This window comes from Oryctolagus cuniculus, chromosome 13 (assembly GCF_964237555.1).
Source record: "Oryctolagus cuniculus chromosome 13, mOryCun1.1, whole genome shotgun sequence".
Lineage (NCBI taxonomy): Eukaryota > Metazoa > Chordata > Mammalia > Lagomorpha > Leporidae > Oryctolagus > Oryctolagus cuniculus.
This window is the reverse complement of record NC_091444.1, coordinates 39,106,958-39,128,402: the sequence shown is the minus strand read 5'-3', so window position 1 is coordinate 39,128,402 and position 21,445 is coordinate 39,106,958. Positions and strand designations below refer to the sequence as shown.

The following is a 21,445-nucleotide window of genomic DNA, read 5'->3' as shown; positions in this document are numbered from 1 at the left end:
AAATCTGAAAGATTGACAGAGAAAAACTTTTAAAATCTACTGAGGGATTTTAAGGACTTGAAAAAGTACAACTACAACTAGTTCTTGGATAGGTGGATAGGTAGATTCAATACTACATATATCCCATTTCCCATAAATTAACTTAAAATATTATGCAATCCTAATAAAAATGCCAACAAGACTTTTTTCTTACTCAAGCTAATTCTAAAGTTCATATGAAAAATAAATGTCCAAGAATACTTAGGGAGCCAGGGCTGAAGCACAGCTGGTTAAAGCCCAGGCCTGAAGTGCTGGCATCCTATATGGGCGCCGGTTCTAGTCCCGGCTGCTCCTCTTCCGATCCAGCTCTGTGCTATGGCCTGGGAAGCAGTAGAAGTGGCCCAAGTGTCAGATGCCAGAGTCCCTAACCCTACACCCATGCAGGAGACCAGGAAGAAGCTCCTGGCTCCTGGCTTCAGATTGGTGCAGCTCTGGCCGTTGCAGCCATCTAGGGAGTGAACCAGCAGATGGAAGACCTCTCTCTGTTTCTACCTCACTCTGTAACTCTTTCAAATAAATAAATTTTTTTAAAAAATACTTAAGCAAAACCTAAAAGAACAAATAATGTCTTATCAGACATTGAAACAATATAAGGTCATGTTAAAATAATTTAATACAAGCATCTACAGAGACAGCCTAGACATAGAAAGACTTAAGTCATTCTAGCTACATGGAACAATTTAGCTTGTGATGAAGACAGCATTTTGAAATCATGTATAAAAGATGGATTACTCAATAAATGTTACCAAGACAACTAAATAGACCTCTGGAAAAAAAATTACACTGTAGTCTTACCTCATTCCTTATTCCAAAATAAATTCCAGATGTATTAAATATTTAAATATTTTAAAAATATGAAATAAAAAAGTGAGAATTTTAGAACTATAAAATTTACTTAAGGAAGGTAAAGAAGTTATAAAAAGGAAAGTAGGTTATATTTGACATTAAAATTTTTCTAAATCTTGCCTATTGAAAGAAATACAGAAATAAAGCCAGAAGACAAACCACAGAATCTGGAAAAAAATTACAACTAATATACAGACTCTTTCTAATACTCTATTATGTATAAAAATCTTACAAACTAAAATAACCAACAATCCAATAGAAAAATGAAAAAGTAATTACAAAAAGAAATAATTTTTAAACATATGAAAAGTGTCTGAGCCTCACTCACTGATGAAATGCCAACTTAAACAAGCGAGAGGTTATTTCTAAATGTATCAAATTAGCAAAAATCTACATTTTGGTTATATACAGAGTTGGCAAGCATTCAGGAAAATGGGAACTGATATATTGTTGGTAGTAAATATAAACAAGTACAATTTCTTTGGAGAGTAATTTGGCAGTACTTTAAAAACTTTAAATGTGCATATCATATATTCCAGCAATTCCACATTTTAGGCATTGGTCCCAGAAAAAAAACTTGTAAATTTATACAAACATGCTCAGGATGTTCACTACATTGTTTGCAAGAGTAAACCTTAGACATTGTTTAAATAGAATAATTTATAAAGAATTTATAAATAAATTATGGTCTCATGTAAGACTGACTACCATACAATAAAATGAAATTAAATGTTGAACCCTATTTGACAGTCCATCTCAATCAAAATGGTTAAATCTCAAAAAAAGACTTTTCGGGGAGGAAAAAAAATTATAGGATGATGCATGCCATAATTATCATGAAAATGATACTTTAAATGTAATTTTAAAATAGACATTCAAAATGAAAATACTATTAATATATATTCTATGAAAACAAAGTTCTATAAGTATAAAAAAGTCTTAAGATTTCATATATATACGTGTGTGTGTGTGTGTGTGTGTATATTTATATATGAAACCTACAATAATAAACCTAGTTAGGGTGGTTACCATTAGGTGAGTGATACAGAAGATCAGGATGGTAAATTGAGATCAAAATTAGCTTTTCATTTTTTGTTATAAATTTATTTTGGAAAAACTGTAGTTACAGAAAAGCTGCAAAGACAGCATGGAGTTCCCTTATGTCTTCCACTCAGCTTTTGCTGATATCAATATCTTAAATAACCATGTTATATATTTGTCAAAACTGGTACAATACTATAGACTTTAGTACAGTATAAAATTAGTATTAATAACTATAGACTTTATTTGGATTTCATCAGTTTTCTCATTAGTCTTTTATCTGTTCCAGAACCCAGCCCAGGATACCACATTATATTTATAAAATTAACTTTTTAACATAAGAAAAAGTCTGTAAGCCAGGAGATGTTTAGCTAAATAACAACTAAGTTACTTATCACATAAAGTGCTTTCTACTGAGTTATTGAGCAGATTTTTAAATAGGGTATTGGCAGCTCACTGGTGATTCTCTCTAATAATATATAATAAAAGTATATGTAACTGATCAGTTTGGGGAAACATATTCACACTGTTAAATTGTTAAAACTTTTATGGATAGATTATTTGATAGTACCTTTTAAAAAAAAACTAGGCTTCCATTTTACTTAGGATAATTCAGTGTTACCTGTTTGCTTTTTAATTAATTTATTAATTTATTTATTTCCATTTTATTTGTAAGGCAGAGAGACAGAGATCTTCCATCTAGTTCACTTCCCAAACACCCACAACAGCCAGGACTGGGCCAGGTGAAAGCCAGCAGACTGAACTCGGCAACCAGGTCTCCCTGTGAGTGGCAGGATCCCAATATGCTTTCTAAGGTACAAACCAGTAGGAAGCTAGATTGAAAGCAGAGTAGTCAGGATTCCAAACAGGCACTGTAATATCAGATGCCAGAGTCCCAAGTGGTGACTTAACCACTATGCCAAATTCCTATCCCATATCTTCCAAAATTTTAATGTAAACATCCTTGTTATAGCAATTAGACTTCTAAGGGATTATTAAATGATTGAAAAATAGACAGTAACTGACACCAGGTACAAAGTTTCTTCTCAGGGTGATGAAAATGTTCTAAAACTAACATAATGATAGTTGATCAACTCTGTGCATGTATTTAAAAAACATTAAACTACACTTTGAACATATTAATTTATGATATGTGAATTACATCTCAATAAAGATATCTGTTATTTATTTAACAGAGAGAGGTCCCATCTACTAGATCAAATGCCTGTAATAGCTAGGACTGGGCCAGATCAAAGCGGGAAGCCTAGAATTCAATTCAGCTCTCCCACATTTGTGGCAGAAATCCAACTACTTAGCCATCACAGCTGCCTCCCAGGGTCTGTATTAGCATGAAGGTGGAATCAGAAGCAGAACTAGGATTCAAATCCAGGCACTCTAACATAGTGTGTGGGTATCTCAAGTGCTGTCTTAACCATCGCACCAAACACCTGCCCCTGCATATATTTGTTAGAAAGCAGGATTCTGCAGATAAGATGCCTGCCATTGTACTCTCAGCCGTCACTTCCTAACTTCATGATCTGAAGTTAGACAACTTTTCAGCATCCATTTTCCATCTGTAAGATGGGGACTAGCTGGCACCGTGGCTCAATAGGCTAATCCTCCACCTAGCGGCGCCGGCACAACGGGTTCTAGTCCAGGTCTGGGCGCCGGATTCTGTCCCAGTTGCCCCTCTTCCAGGCCAGCTCTCTGCTATGGCCCAGGAGTGCAGTAGAGGATGGCCCAAGTGCTTGGGCCCTGCACCCCATGGGAGACCAGGAGAAGTACCTGGCTCCTGCCTTCGGATCAGCGCGGTGCGCCGGCCGCGGCGGCCATTGAAGGGTGAACCAACGGCAAAAGGAAGACTTTTTTCTCTGTCTCTCTCTCTCACTGTCCACTCTGCCTGTCAAAAAAAAAGCCTGCGCCACGGCTCAGTAGGCTAATCCTCAGCCTTGCGGCGCTGGCACACCGGTTCTAGTCCTGGTCGGTGCGCTGGATTCTGTCCCGGTTGCCCCTCTTCCAGGCCAGCTCTCTGCTGTGGCCCGGGAGTGCAGTGGAGGATGGCCCAAGTGGTTGGGCCCTGCACCCCATGGGAGACCAGGATAAGCACCTGGCTCCTGCCTTCAGATAGGTGCGGTGCACCGGCCGCAGCGCGCCGGCCGCGGCGGCCGTTGGAGGGTGAACCAACGGCAAAGGAAGACCTTTCTCTCTGTCTCTCTCTCTCACTATCCACTCTGCCTGTCAAATAAAAAAAAAAAAAAAGAAGATGGGGACTAATATAATAGTAACCAATCTCCTGGTTAAAGATTAAATCAGGCTGGCGCCGCGGCTCACTAGGCTAATCCTCCGCCTAGCGGCGCCGGCACACCGGGTTCTAGTCCCGGTCGGGGGGCCGGATTCTGTCCCGGTTGCCCCTCTTCCAGGCCAGCTCTCTGCTGTGGCCCGGGAGTGCAGTGGAGGATGGCCCAGGTGCTTGGGCCCTGCACCCCATGGGAGACCAGGAGAAGCACCTGGCTCCTGGCTCCTGCCATCGGATCAGCGCGGTGCGCCGGCCGCAGCGCGCCAGCCGCGGCGGCCATTGGAGGGTGAACCAACGGCAAAGGAAGACCTTTCTCTCTGTCTCTCTCTCTCACTGTCCACTCTGCCTGTCAAAAAATAAAAAAAAAATAATTAAAAAAAAAAAAAAAAGATTAAATCAACAGATGCATTCAAAATGCTTACATCATGACCTGGCAAATACTAAGAATCAGTAAAAGATTTGCTTTTCATAACTGCTCTGGATGGTATTTAAATAAACACACAGACAAAATGCAATGGATTTAGAGAACTAGACGGGCAAGGGAAAAAGTCACATCATGTAAATGAAGACCAAAAATACTAGGGATATTAAAACTAGTAAAGAGGAGCAGGTGTTTGGCATAGTGGCATAAGTCCCCACTTGGTTCGCCTCACATATTGGAATGCCTGGTTGGAGTCCCAGCTATTCCACTTCCAATCCAGCTTCCTGCTAATATGCATCCTGGGAGGCAGTAGATAATGGTTCTAATACTTGAGTCTCGGTCACTGCATGGGTTCTAAGATCCTGGTCTTGGCCTGGTCTAGCCCTGGCTGTTGTGGGCATTTGGGGAGTGAACTAGTGAATAAAAGATCTCTTCTGTCTCTGACTTTGAAAGTAAAAAAAAAAAAAAAACTAGAGAAAACTCAGAGGATATAAAAACTCACATTTTTAAAGAAGTCTCATATCATGTTTGTCTTGTATTGCTCAGAAGTAGAAAGGACTTTGTAAAATAGTCCTAGTAGGAATGACGTACCTGGGAAGGAATGCAGCGGACAGGGTTGGGATAGGAAAGTTTCATAAAGACCAGAGTTCTTACGTTTGTGAATCATCTACATCATTCTAATAATGTAGCTCTTCCAAAGTCAAGCTATTGTTAACTACTTCTGTAGTCATTCAATCTCGTATCCAATATCTACCATGCCAAGAAATGTTCATTGTGTTTTGGCTTCAATCAGGTCAAATGTTATGTACACTTGTTCTTGATGTTTAAAAAGTTTGATATATTTTTGTTTATTATATAGAACATGAAATATTTTATTGTTTGAAATTATCATAAAGGTACATCATTTTGGGGGGAGGGCAGGTCATTCCTTTAATTTATTTGATACCAAGTCCTTAGTTAAAAAATTGTGTTTAGAAAATCTTGTTTTATAACACTTTTGAGAAAATAATGAGAAAGAAGTTGAGAATGACTATATAAGAAGTCATAAATTTGACAGAAAAATTACATTATCCTTCCTAATTAAAAAAAATTTTTTTAATTGAAAGGCAGAGAGAGAGACAGACAGACACATGAAGAAAGCGTCCATCTGCTGGGTCACTCCCCAAATGCCCACAGCAGCCAAGAATGGGCAAGACCAAAGCCAAAAGCCTTGAATTCATTGTGGGTCTCCCATTTGGGCAGTATGAGCCATCACCAGCTGCTGTCAGGGTGTACATTATTAGGAAACCGCAATCAGGAATAGAGGCAGAACCCAAACTCAGGTACTCTACTAAGGGATGCAGGCATCTCAAGCAGAATCTTAACTACTGTGCCAAATGCCCACTCTACATTATCCTTAAAGTTACTATCTCCTCATCCAATTTTCATTCCCTTCTTACGTGTCCACAATGACTTAAAAACAAATAAATAAAAGATGCCAAAAATAAACAAAAAAGAAATGATTTCATGCTATGTTTTCCCTTTTTGGATAACCAAAGTCTTCAACATACTTCCCCCAGTGACAAAGTAAAACATCTTTCCCCTCTTATTTCTATGTCAAATTCCAAACTGATTCTATATTGTCGAATCCACTTCAGTAGTGTCTACTATCTTCCTGCTTAAGAGAAAGGTGTGCATATGTAGAATTGACAGCTGGTTTTCTACTCTGATTTAAAATGAATCAAGAAATCAATGACATTTTCTAGCTAACCAAAATAGGAGCCAAGCAGCAGTACCGATTAAAAAAAACAAAATAAAACAAAACAAAAAAAACTTGTTACTCAAAATGTAACAGAACAAATAACCTTTATAATGTGGAGCAATTGCTTACTTCCTTTTGCATGAAACAAAAGTTTAGCAAACATACCTGTGGAACCATTGCAACCCTCTGGTTTCTTTTAGGTGACCTTGTATTTATTTGTCTGTCATCTTCATCAGAAAAGAGTCGACTTCTTTTTGAGTTTCTGAAAGGCTTCATAGAAATTTTTTTATTTAATGAAAAAGCTGAACACTTCCCACTTTTGATCCAAAATATAATTTTATACTTGGAATATACTTGGAAAATAACTCTGGATTATCAGCATTAAGGAAGAACTAAATATGGGTAATACAAGGCACAAAAAGCCAAATGTTAAATAATCTTAGACTTAGGAAGTATAAGATATATATTTATGTAATTTGTTTACAAGTGAAACATCTAACTGATGATTAAACTTTAACTAGAACCCAAATCTCCTTAGTACACTGGCAGCCTTTGATAATAAAGATAAGGAAATAAGTTCTGGAAATTCCAGTTCAAATTATGTTAGCACTTCAATTAATACTAGTTGGGTGTACTACGAAGATATGTCTGTTGCTTAGGGTTAGGCTGGGGCAAAGATACTAAATCTCTCTGGAAAAGTAAGCCTAAATGTATATAATATTATACCAGGTGAGCTGTCAAAAACTGTTAAATGGGCAGGCATCTGGCCTAGTAGATGCTGCTGGAGATGTAAGCGTCCCATATCAGAGTGCTTGGGTTTGAGTCCCAGCTCTGTTCCCAATACCAGCTCCCTGCTAATGCACACCCTGGGAGGCAGCAGGTGATGGCCCAAGCAGTTGAGTCTTGCCACCCAGGTAGGTGACTGAGACCCAATTCCTAACCTCTGGCTTTGATCTGGCCCAGCTGGCCATTGCAGGCATTTAGGGAGTGAATCAAAGGATAGAAGTCATCTCTCTCCCTTTCTCCCTCCCTCCCCACCTACCTCCTCCATCTTTCTACCTCTCAAATGATTTTTTTTAAATTGTTAACCAAATTTCCATTTGTAAATAAAAATACAAGATAAAAATACTTAAGAGTTACCTGTAAAACTAAAAGAAAATGTTAATTACCAAAAGCATATAATACACTCAAGGGTCTGTAACTTGAAAAATGTCAGTCTACCCTAGGTTCAGAAGTTTCATTAATAGAAACAAACAACAGAAATAATATTACAGTAAGACCTACTTCCCTTTTCAAAGCTTTCTCCTCCCACTAAAGATATACTTTCATGCCTATCTAAAAGGCAGTCGGGTGCACGGGGCTAGTATAACACACAGGCAGTATCCAATTGGGTCAAGACTAGAGGTTTGGACCCTTGAAATTAAAACTACTCAGAGTCTCAACATTCCATAGGTCTAACACATAGGTCTCAACATTCCATAGGTCTGACATGAAGTCCCTTCTACCCTGCCCCCTCTCTTAATCAGGGACAGAGAGGAAGAATGGAATGACAGATGGAACTGACAGAATGAGGAAGTCCCTCACATTCACTGTGATCAGCTGCCCCAGCTACTATGACTACTGCTATCCCACCTCCAGGCCCGCTTCACTATTGACTTGTAAGGACTGAAAACTGTTAATCATGCTAGTTATATTTCTCTGCTTTCCACCTCTAAATGTATTTAGCCTTGACCTACACAAGACAGTTCTACCTTACCACTATTTATATATATTTTCACAAAGGCCAGACTCATGTAACATTTTTGTATATCTAAAAAAATGTATGATTTGGGGATGCAAGAGTTTGTTTTTTCCCAATTTAAAGAAATAATTACTTAACAAATACTTAATGATGACCAGCTTATCACTATCTACAACTTATTAAATAATATCAAATATTACTCCATGACACTTAAAAACTCAAATTCTTGAGGCTGGGAGGAAAAAAACCTTAGAAACACTGTACTCTAGGCCGGCGCCGCGGCTCACTAGGCTAATCCTCCGCCTAGCGGCGCCGGCACACCGGGTTCTAGTCCCGGTTGGGGCGCCGGATTCTGTCCCGGTTGCCCCTCTTCCAGGCCAGCTCTCTGCTATGGCCAGGGAGTGCAGTGGAGGATGGCCCAGGTGCTTGGGCCCTGCACCCCATGGGAGACCGGGAAAAGCACCTGGCTCCTGGCTCCTGCCATCGGATCAGCGCGGTGCGCCGGCCGCAGCGCGCCGGCCACGGCGGCCATTGGAGGGTGAACCAACGGCAAAGGAAGACCTTTCTCTCTGTCTCTCTCTCTCACTGTCCACTCTGCCTGTCAAAAAATAAAAACAATAAAAAAAAAAAAAAAAAAAAAAAAAAAAGAAACACTGTACTCTAATAACTTACATGTGACAATAATACAGTTTAGCTATATTTTAAAGTGTAAGAAAAAGTCGTTCCTTACCATTTCCATAGCAGGGCCTGTATTCCTGCCTTTCCAAACAGGTGTTTTTTGTAAAGAACTGTACTTTTCATTCCATGTGTTAGATAAACTTCCCTCTGTAATGAATAAGTAATACTAATAAAATTTAAGTTTAATTCAAAGGGTTTCATATTACGAACATTACTTTTTTAGTAATAGCAATACATATGAAATATTTACCGATGTGCCAATTTTAGATTATTACATGAAAAAAATCTCTCCTTAATTCTGTCCATCTTCCTTAATAATTTGATAGGGCAATGCATCTTGAAAGTATTAAATGTCTACACAGAAACATATAGCTTCCCTTTTTAAAAAAAAATTTCAATCATTCATTTGAAACCCAGAGTTAGAAAGCAGGGAGTCAGAGAGAGATCTTCCATCTGCTGATTCACTCCCCAGATGGCTGCAAAGTAGGACCCCTGGCTGAAACCAGGAGCTTCATCCAGGTTTCCCATGTGGGTTCCAGGGGCCCAAGCACTTGGGCCATCTTCCGCTGCTTTCCCAGGAATGTTAGCAGGGAATAGGATTGGAAGTGGAGCAGTTAGAACTCAAACTGGTGTCGTTATGGGATGCTAGCATCACAGCTGGTGGCTTAACCTGCTATACCACAATGCTGGCCCTTTTTTTTCTTGTTGGCTTTTAATAATCCCTCAACTCCAATTGCCAGGAGCTCTCTCTCTCTCTTTTTTTTTTTTTTTTTTTTTTTTTGTTGTTGTTGTTGTTGTTGACAGTCAGAGTGGATAGTGAAAGAGAGAGAGACAGAGAGAAAGGTCTTCTTTTGCCGTTGGTTCACCCTCCAATGGCCGCCACAGCCGGCGCACTGCAGCAGGCGCACCGCGCTGATCCGAAGACAGGAGCCAGGTGCTTTTCCTGGTCTCCCATGGGGTGCAGGGCCCAAGTACTTGGGCCATCCTCCACTGCACTCCCATAGCAGAGAGCTGACCTGGAAGAGGGGCAACCGGGACAGAATCCGGCGCCCCGACCGGGACTAGAACCCGGTGTGCCAGTGCCACTAGGTGGAGGATTAGCCTAGTGAGCCGTGGCGCTGGCCCAGGAGCTATCTTATAATTGTTGGTACAACTCTGACTGAAAATAGGGCAGGCAACGGAAAACGGAAAAAGCCCTTTCTAACCTTGAATTTAGAGCATATTTCTAAATGCTTTTGGCTTCAATATATGAAACCCTGAACATCTGAAAATGGAATTAGTATGATGTTTTTATTAATTGAAAGAACTATCTTCAAAGCTGTGCACAACCAGGAAAATGTAGCAAGTAACTGATTAGACATATTATGAAAAACAAAGAGGGCCGGTGCCGCGGCTCAATAGGCTACTCTTCCGCCTGCAACGCCAGCACCCCAGGTTCTGGTCCTGGTTGGGGCGCCAGATTCTGTCCCAGTTGCTCCTCTTCCAGTCCAGCTCTCTGCTGTGGCCCAGGAGGGCAGTGGAGGATGGCCCAAGTGCTTGGGCCCCTGCAACCATGTGGGAGACTCAGAAGAAGCTCCTGGCTCCTGGCTACAGACCAGCACAGCTCTGGCCATTGGCAGCCATCTGGGGAGTGAACCAGTGGATGGAAGACTCTCCGCCTCTGCTTCTCTGTAACTCTGCTTTCAAATAAATGAACCTTTGGAAAAAAATTAGATCATGAAATATTTTTTCAGATGTGTATTTTAAGAAGCATGAAAAGAAAGAGGTGAAATGGAGCTGATCCTGCTAGCCAAAGAAGCTGAGGCATTCTGGAAGATGAGTGAGCAGTCTCTTCAAGCTACAAGGACATAATCTAATAAATCACCAATCTAAAACACAACATGGTAATTTTAAAGACTAAATATTCTCTGAGCCTTTGAGAATTTTAACTTGGTTCCAAATTTATCTACCCAGTAGAATCTTTTTGTTTGTTTACTTATTTGAAAAATCACAGTTCCAGAGAAAGGAGAAAAGACAGAGATCTTCCATCCATTGATTCACTCCCTAAATGGCCACAATAGCCAGGGCTGGGCTAGGCCAAAGCCAGGAGCTTTACCTGGGTCCAACACATGGGTGCAGAGGCCGAAGTATTTTAGCCATCTTGTGCTCCTTTCTCAGACACATTAGCAGGGAGCTGGATCAGAAGTGGAACCGGGCCGGCGCCGCGGCTCACTAGGCTAATCCTCCGCCTTGCGGCACCGGCAGACCGGGTTCTAATCCCGGTCGGGGCGCCAGATTCTGTCCCGGTTGCCCCTCTTCCAGGCCAGCTCTTTGCTGTGGCCAGGGAGTGCAGTGGAGGATGGCCCAAGTACTTGGGCCCTGCACCCCATGGGAGACCAGGAGAAGTACCTGGCTCCTGCCATCGGATCGGATCGGCGCAGTGCGCCGGCCGCAGTGCACCAGCCACGGTGGCCATTGGAGGGTGAACCAATGGCAAAAGGAAGACCTTTCTCTCTGTCTCTCTCTCTCACTGTCCACTCTGCCTGTCAAAAAATAAACAAACAAACAAACAAAAAGAAGTGGAACCGGGACTGAACCAGGACTGCAACTGGTATTCATATGAAATGCCAGCATTGTAGGCAGCTGTTTTACCAGCTTGCCACAAGGCCAGCCCCCAACCCAGTAGAACCTTAAGACTTTTATAATAAAAGTTAAACTATGTGAAGTGGGGTAGTCTAAAGTACCTACCAAGAAAAACCATGGAATACATCTAATTTTCTTCTCAGAAAGACCAAAGTACCATCCTTTTATTTCAGGAAACTTGCATCATTACTTAGAAAAGTCAAGAATCTTAAAACCGAACTATTATGAAAGCATATGGCTCAGTACAGTTGTTTAATAAATGCTTTAAATCTAAATAAGGGTGCCAGCGCTGTGGCACAGTAGGTTAATCTTCTGCCTGCAGCGCCAGCATCCCTTATGGGCGCCAGTTCTAGTCCCAACTGCTCCTCTTCCAACCCAGCTCTATGCTATGGCCGGGGGAAGCAGTAGAAGATGGCCTAAGTGCTTGGGCCCCTCACCCACCTGGGAGACCCAGAAAAAGCTCCTGGCTCCTGGCTTCAGATCAGCGCAGCTCTGGCCATTGCAGCCATCTGGGGAGTGAACCAACAGAAGGAAGACCTTTCTCTCATTCTCACTATCTGTAACTCTACCTCTCAAATAAGTAAATAAAATCTTTTTTAAAAAATCTAAATAAGGCCGGTGCCGCGGCTCACTAGGCTAATCCTCCACCTTGCGGCACCGGCACAACGGGTTCTAGTCCCGGTCAGGGCGCTGGATTCTGTCCCGGTTGCCCCTCTTCCAGGCCAGCTCTCTGCTGTGGCCAGGGAGTGCAGTGGAGGATGGCCCAAGTGCTTGGGCCCTGCACCTGCATGGGAGACCAGGAGAAGTACCTGGCTCCTGCCATCGGATCAGCGCGGTGCGCCTGCCGCAGCGCGCCAGCCGCAGCGGCCATTGGAGGGTGAACCAACGGCAAAGGAAGACCTTTCTCTCCGTCTCTCTCTCTCACTGTCCACTCTGCCTGTCAAAAAAAAAAAAAAAATCTAAATAAGATCTTTCTGGAATATTTAGTTAGAAAATTCTTAATTTTTGGAATAATTTTTTCTTTATAATTTATACTGAAGGCCAATTCTCCTACAAAATTATATAAATTCAAAGTTGCTGGGGGGCAACTTTGTGTGGCGTGGCGGGTGGGGCGCCACTTGCAGTGCCAGCATTCTATATTGGCACTGGTTTGAGTACCGGCTGCTCCTTTTCCGAAGCAGCTCTCCACTATGGCCTGGGTCCTTGGGCCCCAAGTGGGACAGCCAGAGGAAGCTCCTGGCTTCAGATCAGCACAGCTCTGGCCATTGCGGCTGTCTGGGGAGTGGAGTAGCAGATGGAGGAGGACTCCTCCCTCCCTCCCTCCTTCCCTCTCTCTCTTCCTCCCTACCTCTCTTCTCACTGCCTCTGCCTCTCTGTGACTCTGCCTTTCAAATAAATGAATGCATCTTTTAAAAAAAAGAAAGTTGCCAAATGGAATAGGCATAGGGTATAGCAGTTAAGGCGTTGTTTGGGACACCCAAATCCAATATCAAGTGCCTGGTAAAAGCACCAACTCCTCTGCATCTCATCCAGCTTCCTGCTAATGCGCACCCTGGGAGGCAGCAGGTGATGGCTCAAGTACTTGGGTCCTTGCCATGAGTATCAGAGACCTGAACTGAAGTTCTGGGGTCCTGGCTACAACTTGGCGCAGCCTTGGTTGTTATGAGCATTTGGGCAGCAAACCAGTAGATAGATCTCTGTCTCCCTGTATCTCAAAAAGAAAATGAATTTTTAAAGAATAATTTTTTAAAAATTAATTATTTGAAAGGTAGAGTTACAGAGAGCCAGAAGCAGAGAGAGAGGCAAGTTTTCCATCTGCTGGTTCACTCCCCAAATGGTTGCAACAGCCAGAGCTATGCCAATCCAAAGCCAGGAGCCAGGAGCTTCTTCTGGGTCTCCGATATGGGTATAGGGACCCAAGGACCTGGGCCATCTTCTACTGCCTTCCCAGACCATAGCAGAGAGCCTGATCGGAAGTGGAACAGCCAGGACTCAAACCATTGCCCACATGAAGTATGAATCAATGATGTTGGCAATGCAGGCAGCAGCTTTAAAAAAAAAAAAATGTATTTATGGGCCCAGTGCTAAGATATAGAAGGTTAAGCTGCCGCCTGCAGAGCCAGCATCTCATATGGGCATGCTCCACTTCCAATCCAGCTCCTTGTAATGCACCTGGCAAAGCAGTGGAAGATGGCCCAAGTAACCATGTGGGAGACCCAAAGAAGCTTCTGGCTGCTGGCTTCAGCCTGGCCCAGCTCTGGCAGTTGTGACCACCTGGGGAGTGAATCAGTGGATAGAAGATTAATATCTCTATCTCTCTTCTCTCTGTATCTCTGTCTTTCAAATAAATAAATAAATCTTCAAAAAAGTATTTATTTATTTGAAAGAGTTACACAGAAAAAGGGAGATATACACAAGGTGTGGGGGCAGATCTTCTAACTGCTGGTTCACTCCCCAGATGGCTGCAACAGTCAGGGCTGAGCCAGGCTGAAGCCAGGAGCTTCATCTGGGTCTCCCATGTGGGTGGCAGGGGCCCAAACACTTGGGCCATCTTCCACTGCTTTTCCCAGACCATTAGCAGGGAGCTGAATGGGAAGTGGAGCAGCCAAGGAAGTAAACCAGTGTGCCCATATGGATGCCAGCATCTCAGGCATATGCCACAAAGCCAGCCCCCAAAATAAAACTCTTTCACTGATAGCTAAAGCTATCAGTGAAAATATTTAAAAGCTATAATGAATCAACTTAAAAAGGAAAAAAGAAACATGATATCCAAATTAATCTTATGAATTAAATTTCTAGCTTCTGGCACACCTAAAAACACTGTAATTCTTACCTTTTAAACTGACAAGGGCTTTTGCTGAAGAGCCTGCAATTAAAGATAAATCAACAATTATTTCATAATCAACAGGAAGAGAAAAAAAGAGATGTGTTTAGTTAGCAATATTGAGATTGAAGTGGTACTGGAAAATACCACTGTGCTCCTGGAAATAACTAGTAGACAAGTACAACTACAGACCAGAACCCAGACAGGGCAGGGAAGAAGTGCAGAAGACATTTGGGAGTCTTGTTTAAGTTGTGAGAAGTAGAGACCATTCTGAGACAGCAAAATGTAAAAAGAGAGGAAAAAGAAACAGTAGGGACAGAAGTAATTCTGTATCTTCATTCATGCTCTGGCACTGGAGGAAGAGAGAAAGGAATCTGACATTCATTGAGGCAAAGATCAGAACAGGTAATGGAGTAGAGAAAACAGACAGTAGAAATGATTTAGGGACTGCCATAGCAGGCAACAAGTCCCTTCCAAGCCTAGAAGGCAGGTATGTGTAATACTTCAAGATCCTCAGAACAGCCAAGAGGGGCTAGCTTAAAGCAGGAAGGGTTCACTAGACAAGGCAAACTGCAGTGTTTATGAGAATTAGTAGGAAGCTCCCCATGCATGCAGAATCTGCACTGCTTAAAAAAGCGCTTGGAGAATTTTGTTACAGGCAACCCACTTTGACGAACATCGGACTAAAGATTTCAGCATGAACAATGGACAGCATCTATAGGTGTGGGGAGAAGGAGAATCAATAGAAAAAAAGCTTTTTTGAAGTTTAAACCAAAGGCAGATGAAGTCAAGGGTGAGGGGGTTTGGGAGAATACTGTAAAATCTTAAGAAGCCTCAACAATACAACTGGGAAGCAGCAGAAGTACAAAATACACATATCCATGAAGTTACCAAAGGAATATAGTTCATTTGAGAAAAAAGTGGTAAGCAGTGCTGACTGCATGCCAGTCTATGCTCCAGGCAATGAGGGTACAAGAGCAAGCAAAACAGCAAAAGTCCCAATTCTTGTGGAGGGTATATAGTTTTGAAGGGAGACAAATACACATCAGGTGATGATAAGCACCATGGGAGAAAAATAATAAAGCAGGAAGACAGTGAGTATGGAATGGGCATGATAGGATGAAAGATTATATTTATATCAGGTGTTTGTGATTAGCTTCTCTGAAGTGTAGTATCTGAACAGAGATCTGAAAGCTACAAGGAAACCCATCCCTGTATAAACCACACTTTAGGGCTTCTGACCTATCACCTTTAAAACTTCTTTTCTGGTTGGTTGTTGTGGCTCAGCAGGTTAAGATGCAGCTGAGGATGCCATACCCCATACTAGAGTGCCAGTTCAGTTGCCAGGTCCCTGCTACTCTGCTTCTGATCCAACTTCCTAGGAGGCAGCAGATGGTGGTCCATGTACCTGGGTCCCTGCCACCTGTGTGAGAGTATGGGATGGAGTCCTGGCTCTTGGCTTCAGCCTGGACCAGCCCTGGCTGTTGTAGGCATTTGGAGAGTGAACCACCAGATGGAAGATCTGTCACTCTGCCTTTCATATAAATAAATCTTTAAAAAAAAAAAAAAAAAAAAAAACAGGAACTCCATCCAGATCTCCCATGTGAGAGGCTCAAGTACCTGAGTCATCTTCCACTTATTTCCTAGTGAGCTGGATCAGACTCCAGTTGGCACTCTGATATGGGATGAAGGTGTCCCACCTGGGGGCTTAACCCACTGTGCCACAATGCCCACTCCAGATTTTTTTTGAGTGGCAGTATAGTACAGTGGTTAGGAGTATAGGTTCTAGATTCAGACTAGCTGGGTTTGAATCTTGCTCTGCCACTTTCTTGGTTACCTTAGCAAGTACTTAACTTCTCTATGCTGCTGTTTCTTCCTTTAAAAATAGAAATTAAGTGGGATAATAAGCAAAAGTTTTCAGAAAGTTAAGGGAGGGCCAGCACCGTGGCACAGCGAGTTAAAGCCCCAGCCTGCAGTGCCAGCATCCCATATGGGTACCAGTTCAAGTCCCGGCTGCTCCTCTTCTGATCCAGCTCTCTGCTATGGCCTGGGAAAGCAGTAGAAAATGGCCCAAGTCCTTGGGCCCCTGCACCCACATGGGAGACCCGGAAGAAGGCCCTGGCTTCAGATCAGCTCAGCTCTGGCTGTTGTGGTCATTTGGGGAGTGAACCAACAGAATGGAAGACGTCTCTCTCTCTGTAACTCTTTCAAATAAATAAAATAAATCTTTAAAAAATAAAATAAGTTCAGGGAAAATGCATATTATGAAAAATTTCTGTGGATTTAGAAATATATTTGCACCAAAATAAACTTAACTTTTCATTCCATTTTCCGTGAACTTTTTAAAGTATCCTTGTGTATTAACAGTGCTTAGAACAGTGCACACACTACATAGCTAATTTTCATATAGTGTTTACTGTTGGAATTATTTTGATCAATCAAAAAGAACCTATTAGGTTAAGAACATGAACTTCCCAGACAGGTGAATCTGATTAAGTTTGAATTCAACTCTAACTGGTTTATGTGCACTCTTCATTCAACAAATATGTAGTGAATGTTTGTGAAAAACACTATTCAAGGACTGAGGTTATGCCAAGGAACAAATCAGACAAAACATCTGCTCTCAGAGATTACATTCTAGCGAAAAGAGACCACAGAAAACAATTACTACTACTCATGACAACTGCTATAAAGGAAATCAACAGGGTGATCTCCATGTGGAGGGTTACTTTACACGCAGTAGGTAGGGAAGACCTCTTTCAGAAGGAACAGCTGAAAAGATCTAGCCGTGAGAGCAGAAGTCCAAGCAATGAGTTTGGGCAGAACAAACAGCTGGTAAAAAGCCCTGAGAAGCTGGCGTACTCAAGGAGCCTGAACAACAGAAGGGGTATAGTGCTTGAGGACTACCAATGCCAGGTGTCATCCACAGAACTAGGAATACGGGAACAGTACCTGCTCTGGAGGGTCTACTAACCAAATAGACACATATATGTCACAATGGTGACAGCTGTCACTAAATTACATAGTGGCTTGAAAAGACTTAAAGAGGACCAAATCTAGTCAGGTAGGATGGGAAAGAGCTCTCCAAAGCAGCTTACAATGGGGCCTAAAGAGTAAGTAAAAGTTAACTGGAAGTGGGGAGAGAGAACAACACTGTAGGCAGCAAGAATGGCACATCCAAAGGCACTGCAGAAAAGGGAGCCAGGCGAGCAACGGGAAGGGAAAGGTCCAATTAACTCCAAGGGCCAGAGTGAGAGGCAAAGTGCTACAAAATGAAGCTGGGGATGTGCAGTCTCAGCCAGCGAAAGGTCTCGTAGCTAGCTACTAAAGGGTTTTAAACATTTCCAAAGGATTGCTCCAGCTGTGGGTATGTGGGGAGGAAATGAATTAATTGGAAGTTGAAGTGATTACAGAAGAGATGGTGACAGCTTGGGCTACGGTGATGATAAATAGGTAGAACTGAGACATCCTGAAGGCACAAAGTTACAAGATTTGGTAAAGGTTTAAACGTGGGAAATCAGAGGGAGAGAGAGGAGTGCCAAAGATAATCTGTAAGGTTTCTGACTGCCAAATGCACAGAGGAACCATTCATTAAGACAGGCTCCACCGGAAGTACGTATATACGGGATGGGATTATGTTATGAGAGGTAGATTTTCAACCTGTGAGCTTTGAGGGCATCTAAAAGAAGATGTGACAAAGCAAGAGATACCAAGGCTGGGAGCTCAGAGGAAAGAGCTGGGCCAAAGACAGCCTCAGTTTCCTCATCTATAAAATCTAGCATTACATAATTGAAATGGGAATTAACTGAGCAAATACATAATATGCTTTGCTAATAGTAAGTACCTGGCTAATAGTAAGTACTCCATAAATGGTAGTTTTTATTATTGATAATGTTATAGTGGCTATCAGCTAGTTCATTACCTAGCTTCCTTCACCAAAGTTGTCAAAAAACATTGCTATTTCTAGCACCAAATTGAAACTACTTTTCCTTTTCGGTTCCCTGCTCCAGTTTCATTAGTAACGCCCATAACTCTACAATCAACTCCATATAAATCAAGTACTTATGTATAGCTGATTTGTGGCACTTTGTAACAAAAGGTAAAGCAATTTCCTTTCAGCAAAGCTGTAGTCTAGTTAAACAAGACACCCCCTATACATACACACATCCTGCAATGTGCTAGAGACATCACAAAGTAACCCAAATGATTAGGTTATACAGTTTTAAAGTGTGACTGGAATGTGAACCCTAGTGTAAGTTTCAATCCTTACAAAGTTCCACAGTAAGTTCTCAATAAAGTGTCTGATGATGACATGACAAATATTCCTAATAAGAAAGTCACTTAAAACACCTCTCATTTCAACAGAATTACTATAGTAACCAAAATACCAGCTCTACTGATTGTGATTTCTAAGAGGATGGTAAGACATCTTCCCAGTGAAGACAAGTAGGAGAGGAACAAGGCTGCAGGTTTTGAGCTCGGCCTGCTCACTAGGCCCACCTGTATTTGCAGGCACCTTAAATCACGAGCAACTGCAGTCTCCAACCCAGGGGCTGTAATAAAACTCAAGGATGGTCTGCAACCAAGTCTGGGCCGCCCGTACAATACCTACATATAACTATTTCCCATTTAATTAAAATGAAACAAAATTTCAAATCCAGTTCCTCAGTCAAGCTAGCCAAACTTGAAGTGTTCCACAGTTGCAGTGGCTGCCCTGTGGGACATCACAAAAGAGACTATTTCCATCACTGAGAAAGTTCTCTGGGGACCTAGTGCTGGTCTAGACGAAATTTAAAACACTTTTTAATACAACTTTTCACCAGCTTGGCAATCTGAACTTTTAACTTCACACTTGACCTCACAAAGAAAACAGAACTGGCACTATCTTGAGCTCTCATTGTTAAAATCTATGTGCCTTGTGCACAGTGATGAGCTTATCTGTTACACGAAAACCCTCTCAAATGATATGTATACATACACTGAACAGTATGTGTGGATTCAGGACCATTTTGTAATTAAAATTTTTTATATAATTTATGCAATATCGAAAATCACAAAATAAGGTTCCATTGTCCTTAGACCACTGGTGGTCTTAGAACTGGTGCTTTGCCCTGCTCAACACGGTGGGCACACGCGTCCGGGCTGTCAGGGGCAGGGTGCAGCTACCTGGGCCAGCGTTTGGAGTGGGTGTCAGGTAAGGCACCGACCCTGTGTGCTGTGCAGGTGGCACCCAAGTGTCAGGAGGACCCCTAGGACTCTGAAGGCACAGACGCACAGAGCAGTCTGGGATGGGGAGACCGTCTGGGGTATCTCCGCAAAGCTCCACGGCCACCTGTGGTCCCAGGGGAAGGGGCCAAGCCTCTGACACGGAAACACTTCCAGGGGTGGACACAGCGATGGGTGGGGTGGGGTGGGGGACGGTGGAGATCATCGGCGCCAGCAGAGGTAGGAGCTGTGACAGGTCGTGATCAGAGGCCGGGACAAGAAGAAGGGGCTGGGACCACCGCGTGCCCAGCCCAAGCCCGCCCTCTGCCCCCCAGCCCGGCGAGTTACATAACCCGGCGGGCGTCTCTCGGCGCCGGGCGAGTGGTGCAGGCGGCGAGGACAGCCCCGGCGTCCGGGGGCCGCTCTTCCCTCGCCTCGGCCGGGGGCCGGAGTCGGGCCAGGGAAGCAGCCACCGCCTCCGCCCGGCACACGCTGGACTCCTGGGCTTTCGGCTTCCGGCCCTGGCGCTCACATAACCCCAGAAACCAACACACAGACACCATAACAAAGGCGGCGACGCGGCGGCAGCCCCGGAGTAGGACGACTAGGGGACCACGGTGGGGCTGGCAGGCAGCCTACCTGCCGGGTGGAGGGCACGGCCACACGTCCCGGCCGGTGCAGGCGCGGGGCAGGCGGCCGGCGGGAAGGGGGGGGGGTGCTTTGAGGTGCTACTCACTCTCGTCAGGCAACTGGTCGAGCTCCGCCATCTTGAACGAGCCGCGCCGCTTTTTCAAAGGCTGCCCGCCGCGGTGCATTGTGGGGCGGAGACTGTCTTTGCGAGGGAGGTTCGAATGCAGAGCTCGCTGCCCGCGGCGCGGCGCCGAGCCGCTCCCGCCGCGGCCGGCTGAGGCGGGCTGGGCTCCGCCCGCGCCTGCCCGGGGAGGGGGTGCCGCCGAGGGGCCCGAGCCTCGCCCTGCGCCCCCGCCCTCCCCCCCCCGGAGGGAGGGCGCAGGAAGGCAGCGCGGAGAGGCCCGGCGCCCGAGCGCGCGGGGAGCGGCGCCAGCTCCCGAGTCCCGCCCGGGCCCCGCTCCGGCCCGCGCCGCCCGCCCCCTCCGGGGCTCGCTCCCGGCGCGCGTTTCGCGGCTCCCGCTGCAGCTGCGGGAACTGCAGGCTGTTTGTTCCGAGAGGAGCACGGGAGGGAAGGAGGGAGGGAGGCCGGGCGAACCGAGGCCAGGGCAGGGAGGGGCACCTGTGGGTCCGGCGGCGGGGAGGCAGCCTTAGGTTCCTGGTGGCGTCATGCGAGGGGCTCTATACTAAGAAAACATTCGCGGTCCTCCGGGCCCACGTTTCTCGGGCGCCTGCACCCTTCCCTTTTCCTGAGAGCTCAGGCCGCAGCGGGTCCAGGATGCGGGGTCCCCGCGGTCCCTGGTAAGCCGGCGCCACCTCTCCTGCAGAATGCGTGCGGCCAGGAGGGGTCGTGAAGTTGGCCGTTTGGTCCGGCAGCGGAAAGAACTGCGCTGCTCGTCTCCTTCGTCCATTGCACGTTAGAGCGCGCCGGGAGAGGCAGCTGGAGGCTTCGTGAGGATGCGGGCAGAAACCCGCAGAGCACTACGAGGCGGTAAAGCATCCGGATCCAGCTGGATGAGAATTCGTCCTGGCTCGGGAGAAGCCCCGGGGAAGATTTCACAATTCTGTCTGTAACACTGCCCATAAGCCGCTGCTGCTTTTTAACAACCTACGTGATAAATGTTACTGAGCTCCAGTCCTTTTCTCCAGGAATTCATGGGGGTGGGAGAATGGGACACTTAAGCACAGGCAAGACAAGGGTGAATTCCTGGAACTTAAAAAGCTTGAAAGTGGTGGCCTTCGATAAGAGCAGGCCCGGAGAGATCAGCCGAGGCTGGTGGTTGGACTTCGAAATAATTGGGATGGCGGGTTCCGTTGGTGTTGGGGAACAAAGTTGCCCGGAAGAGATTGGAGGTGGGGGGGAG

The 21,445-nt window shown here is 44.4% G+C and overlaps 1 protein-coding gene and 1 long non-coding RNA gene across 7 annotated transcripts in view; one reads left to right on the top strand and one right to left on the bottom strand.

Moving 5' to 3' along the window:
* The window catches only part of LIN9 (lin-9 DREAM MuvB core complex component), a 79,072-nt gene extending 58,529 nt beyond the window's left edge, over positions 1-20,543 (bottom strand). Inside the window, exons 1-5 of one of the 6 annotated variants that reach the window (XM_070055390.1) lie at positions 20,191-20,246; positions 14,259-14,291; positions 8,856-8,950; positions 6,550-6,654; positions 5,146-5,234 (exon numbers count right to left, since the gene is read on the bottom strand). Coding sequence is in view for 5 of the 6 variants with exons in the window: in XM_070055388.1 (XP_069911489.1) it covers positions 6,550-6,654; positions 8,856-8,950; positions 14,259-14,291; positions 20,191-20,269 (312 nt within the window). In the remaining variant the exon portion in view is untranslated. Of the gene's footprint in view, positions 1-5,145; positions 5,235-6,549; positions 6,655-8,855; positions 8,951-14,258; positions 14,292-19,807; positions 19,827-20,093 lie in introns of those variants that run through there. The other 5 variants (XM_070055388.1, XM_070055392.1, XM_070055391.1 and 2 more) reach the window with 5 other exon arrangements.
* LOC138844954 (uncharacterized) lies at positions 19,847-21,216 on the top strand. Its single transcript, XR_011381470.1, has 2 exons — positions 19,847-20,071; positions 20,909-21,216. It is a non-coding gene; the product is annotated as an uncharacterized lncRNA (long non-coding RNA).
* Positions 21,217-21,445: the final 229 nt, after the last annotated feature.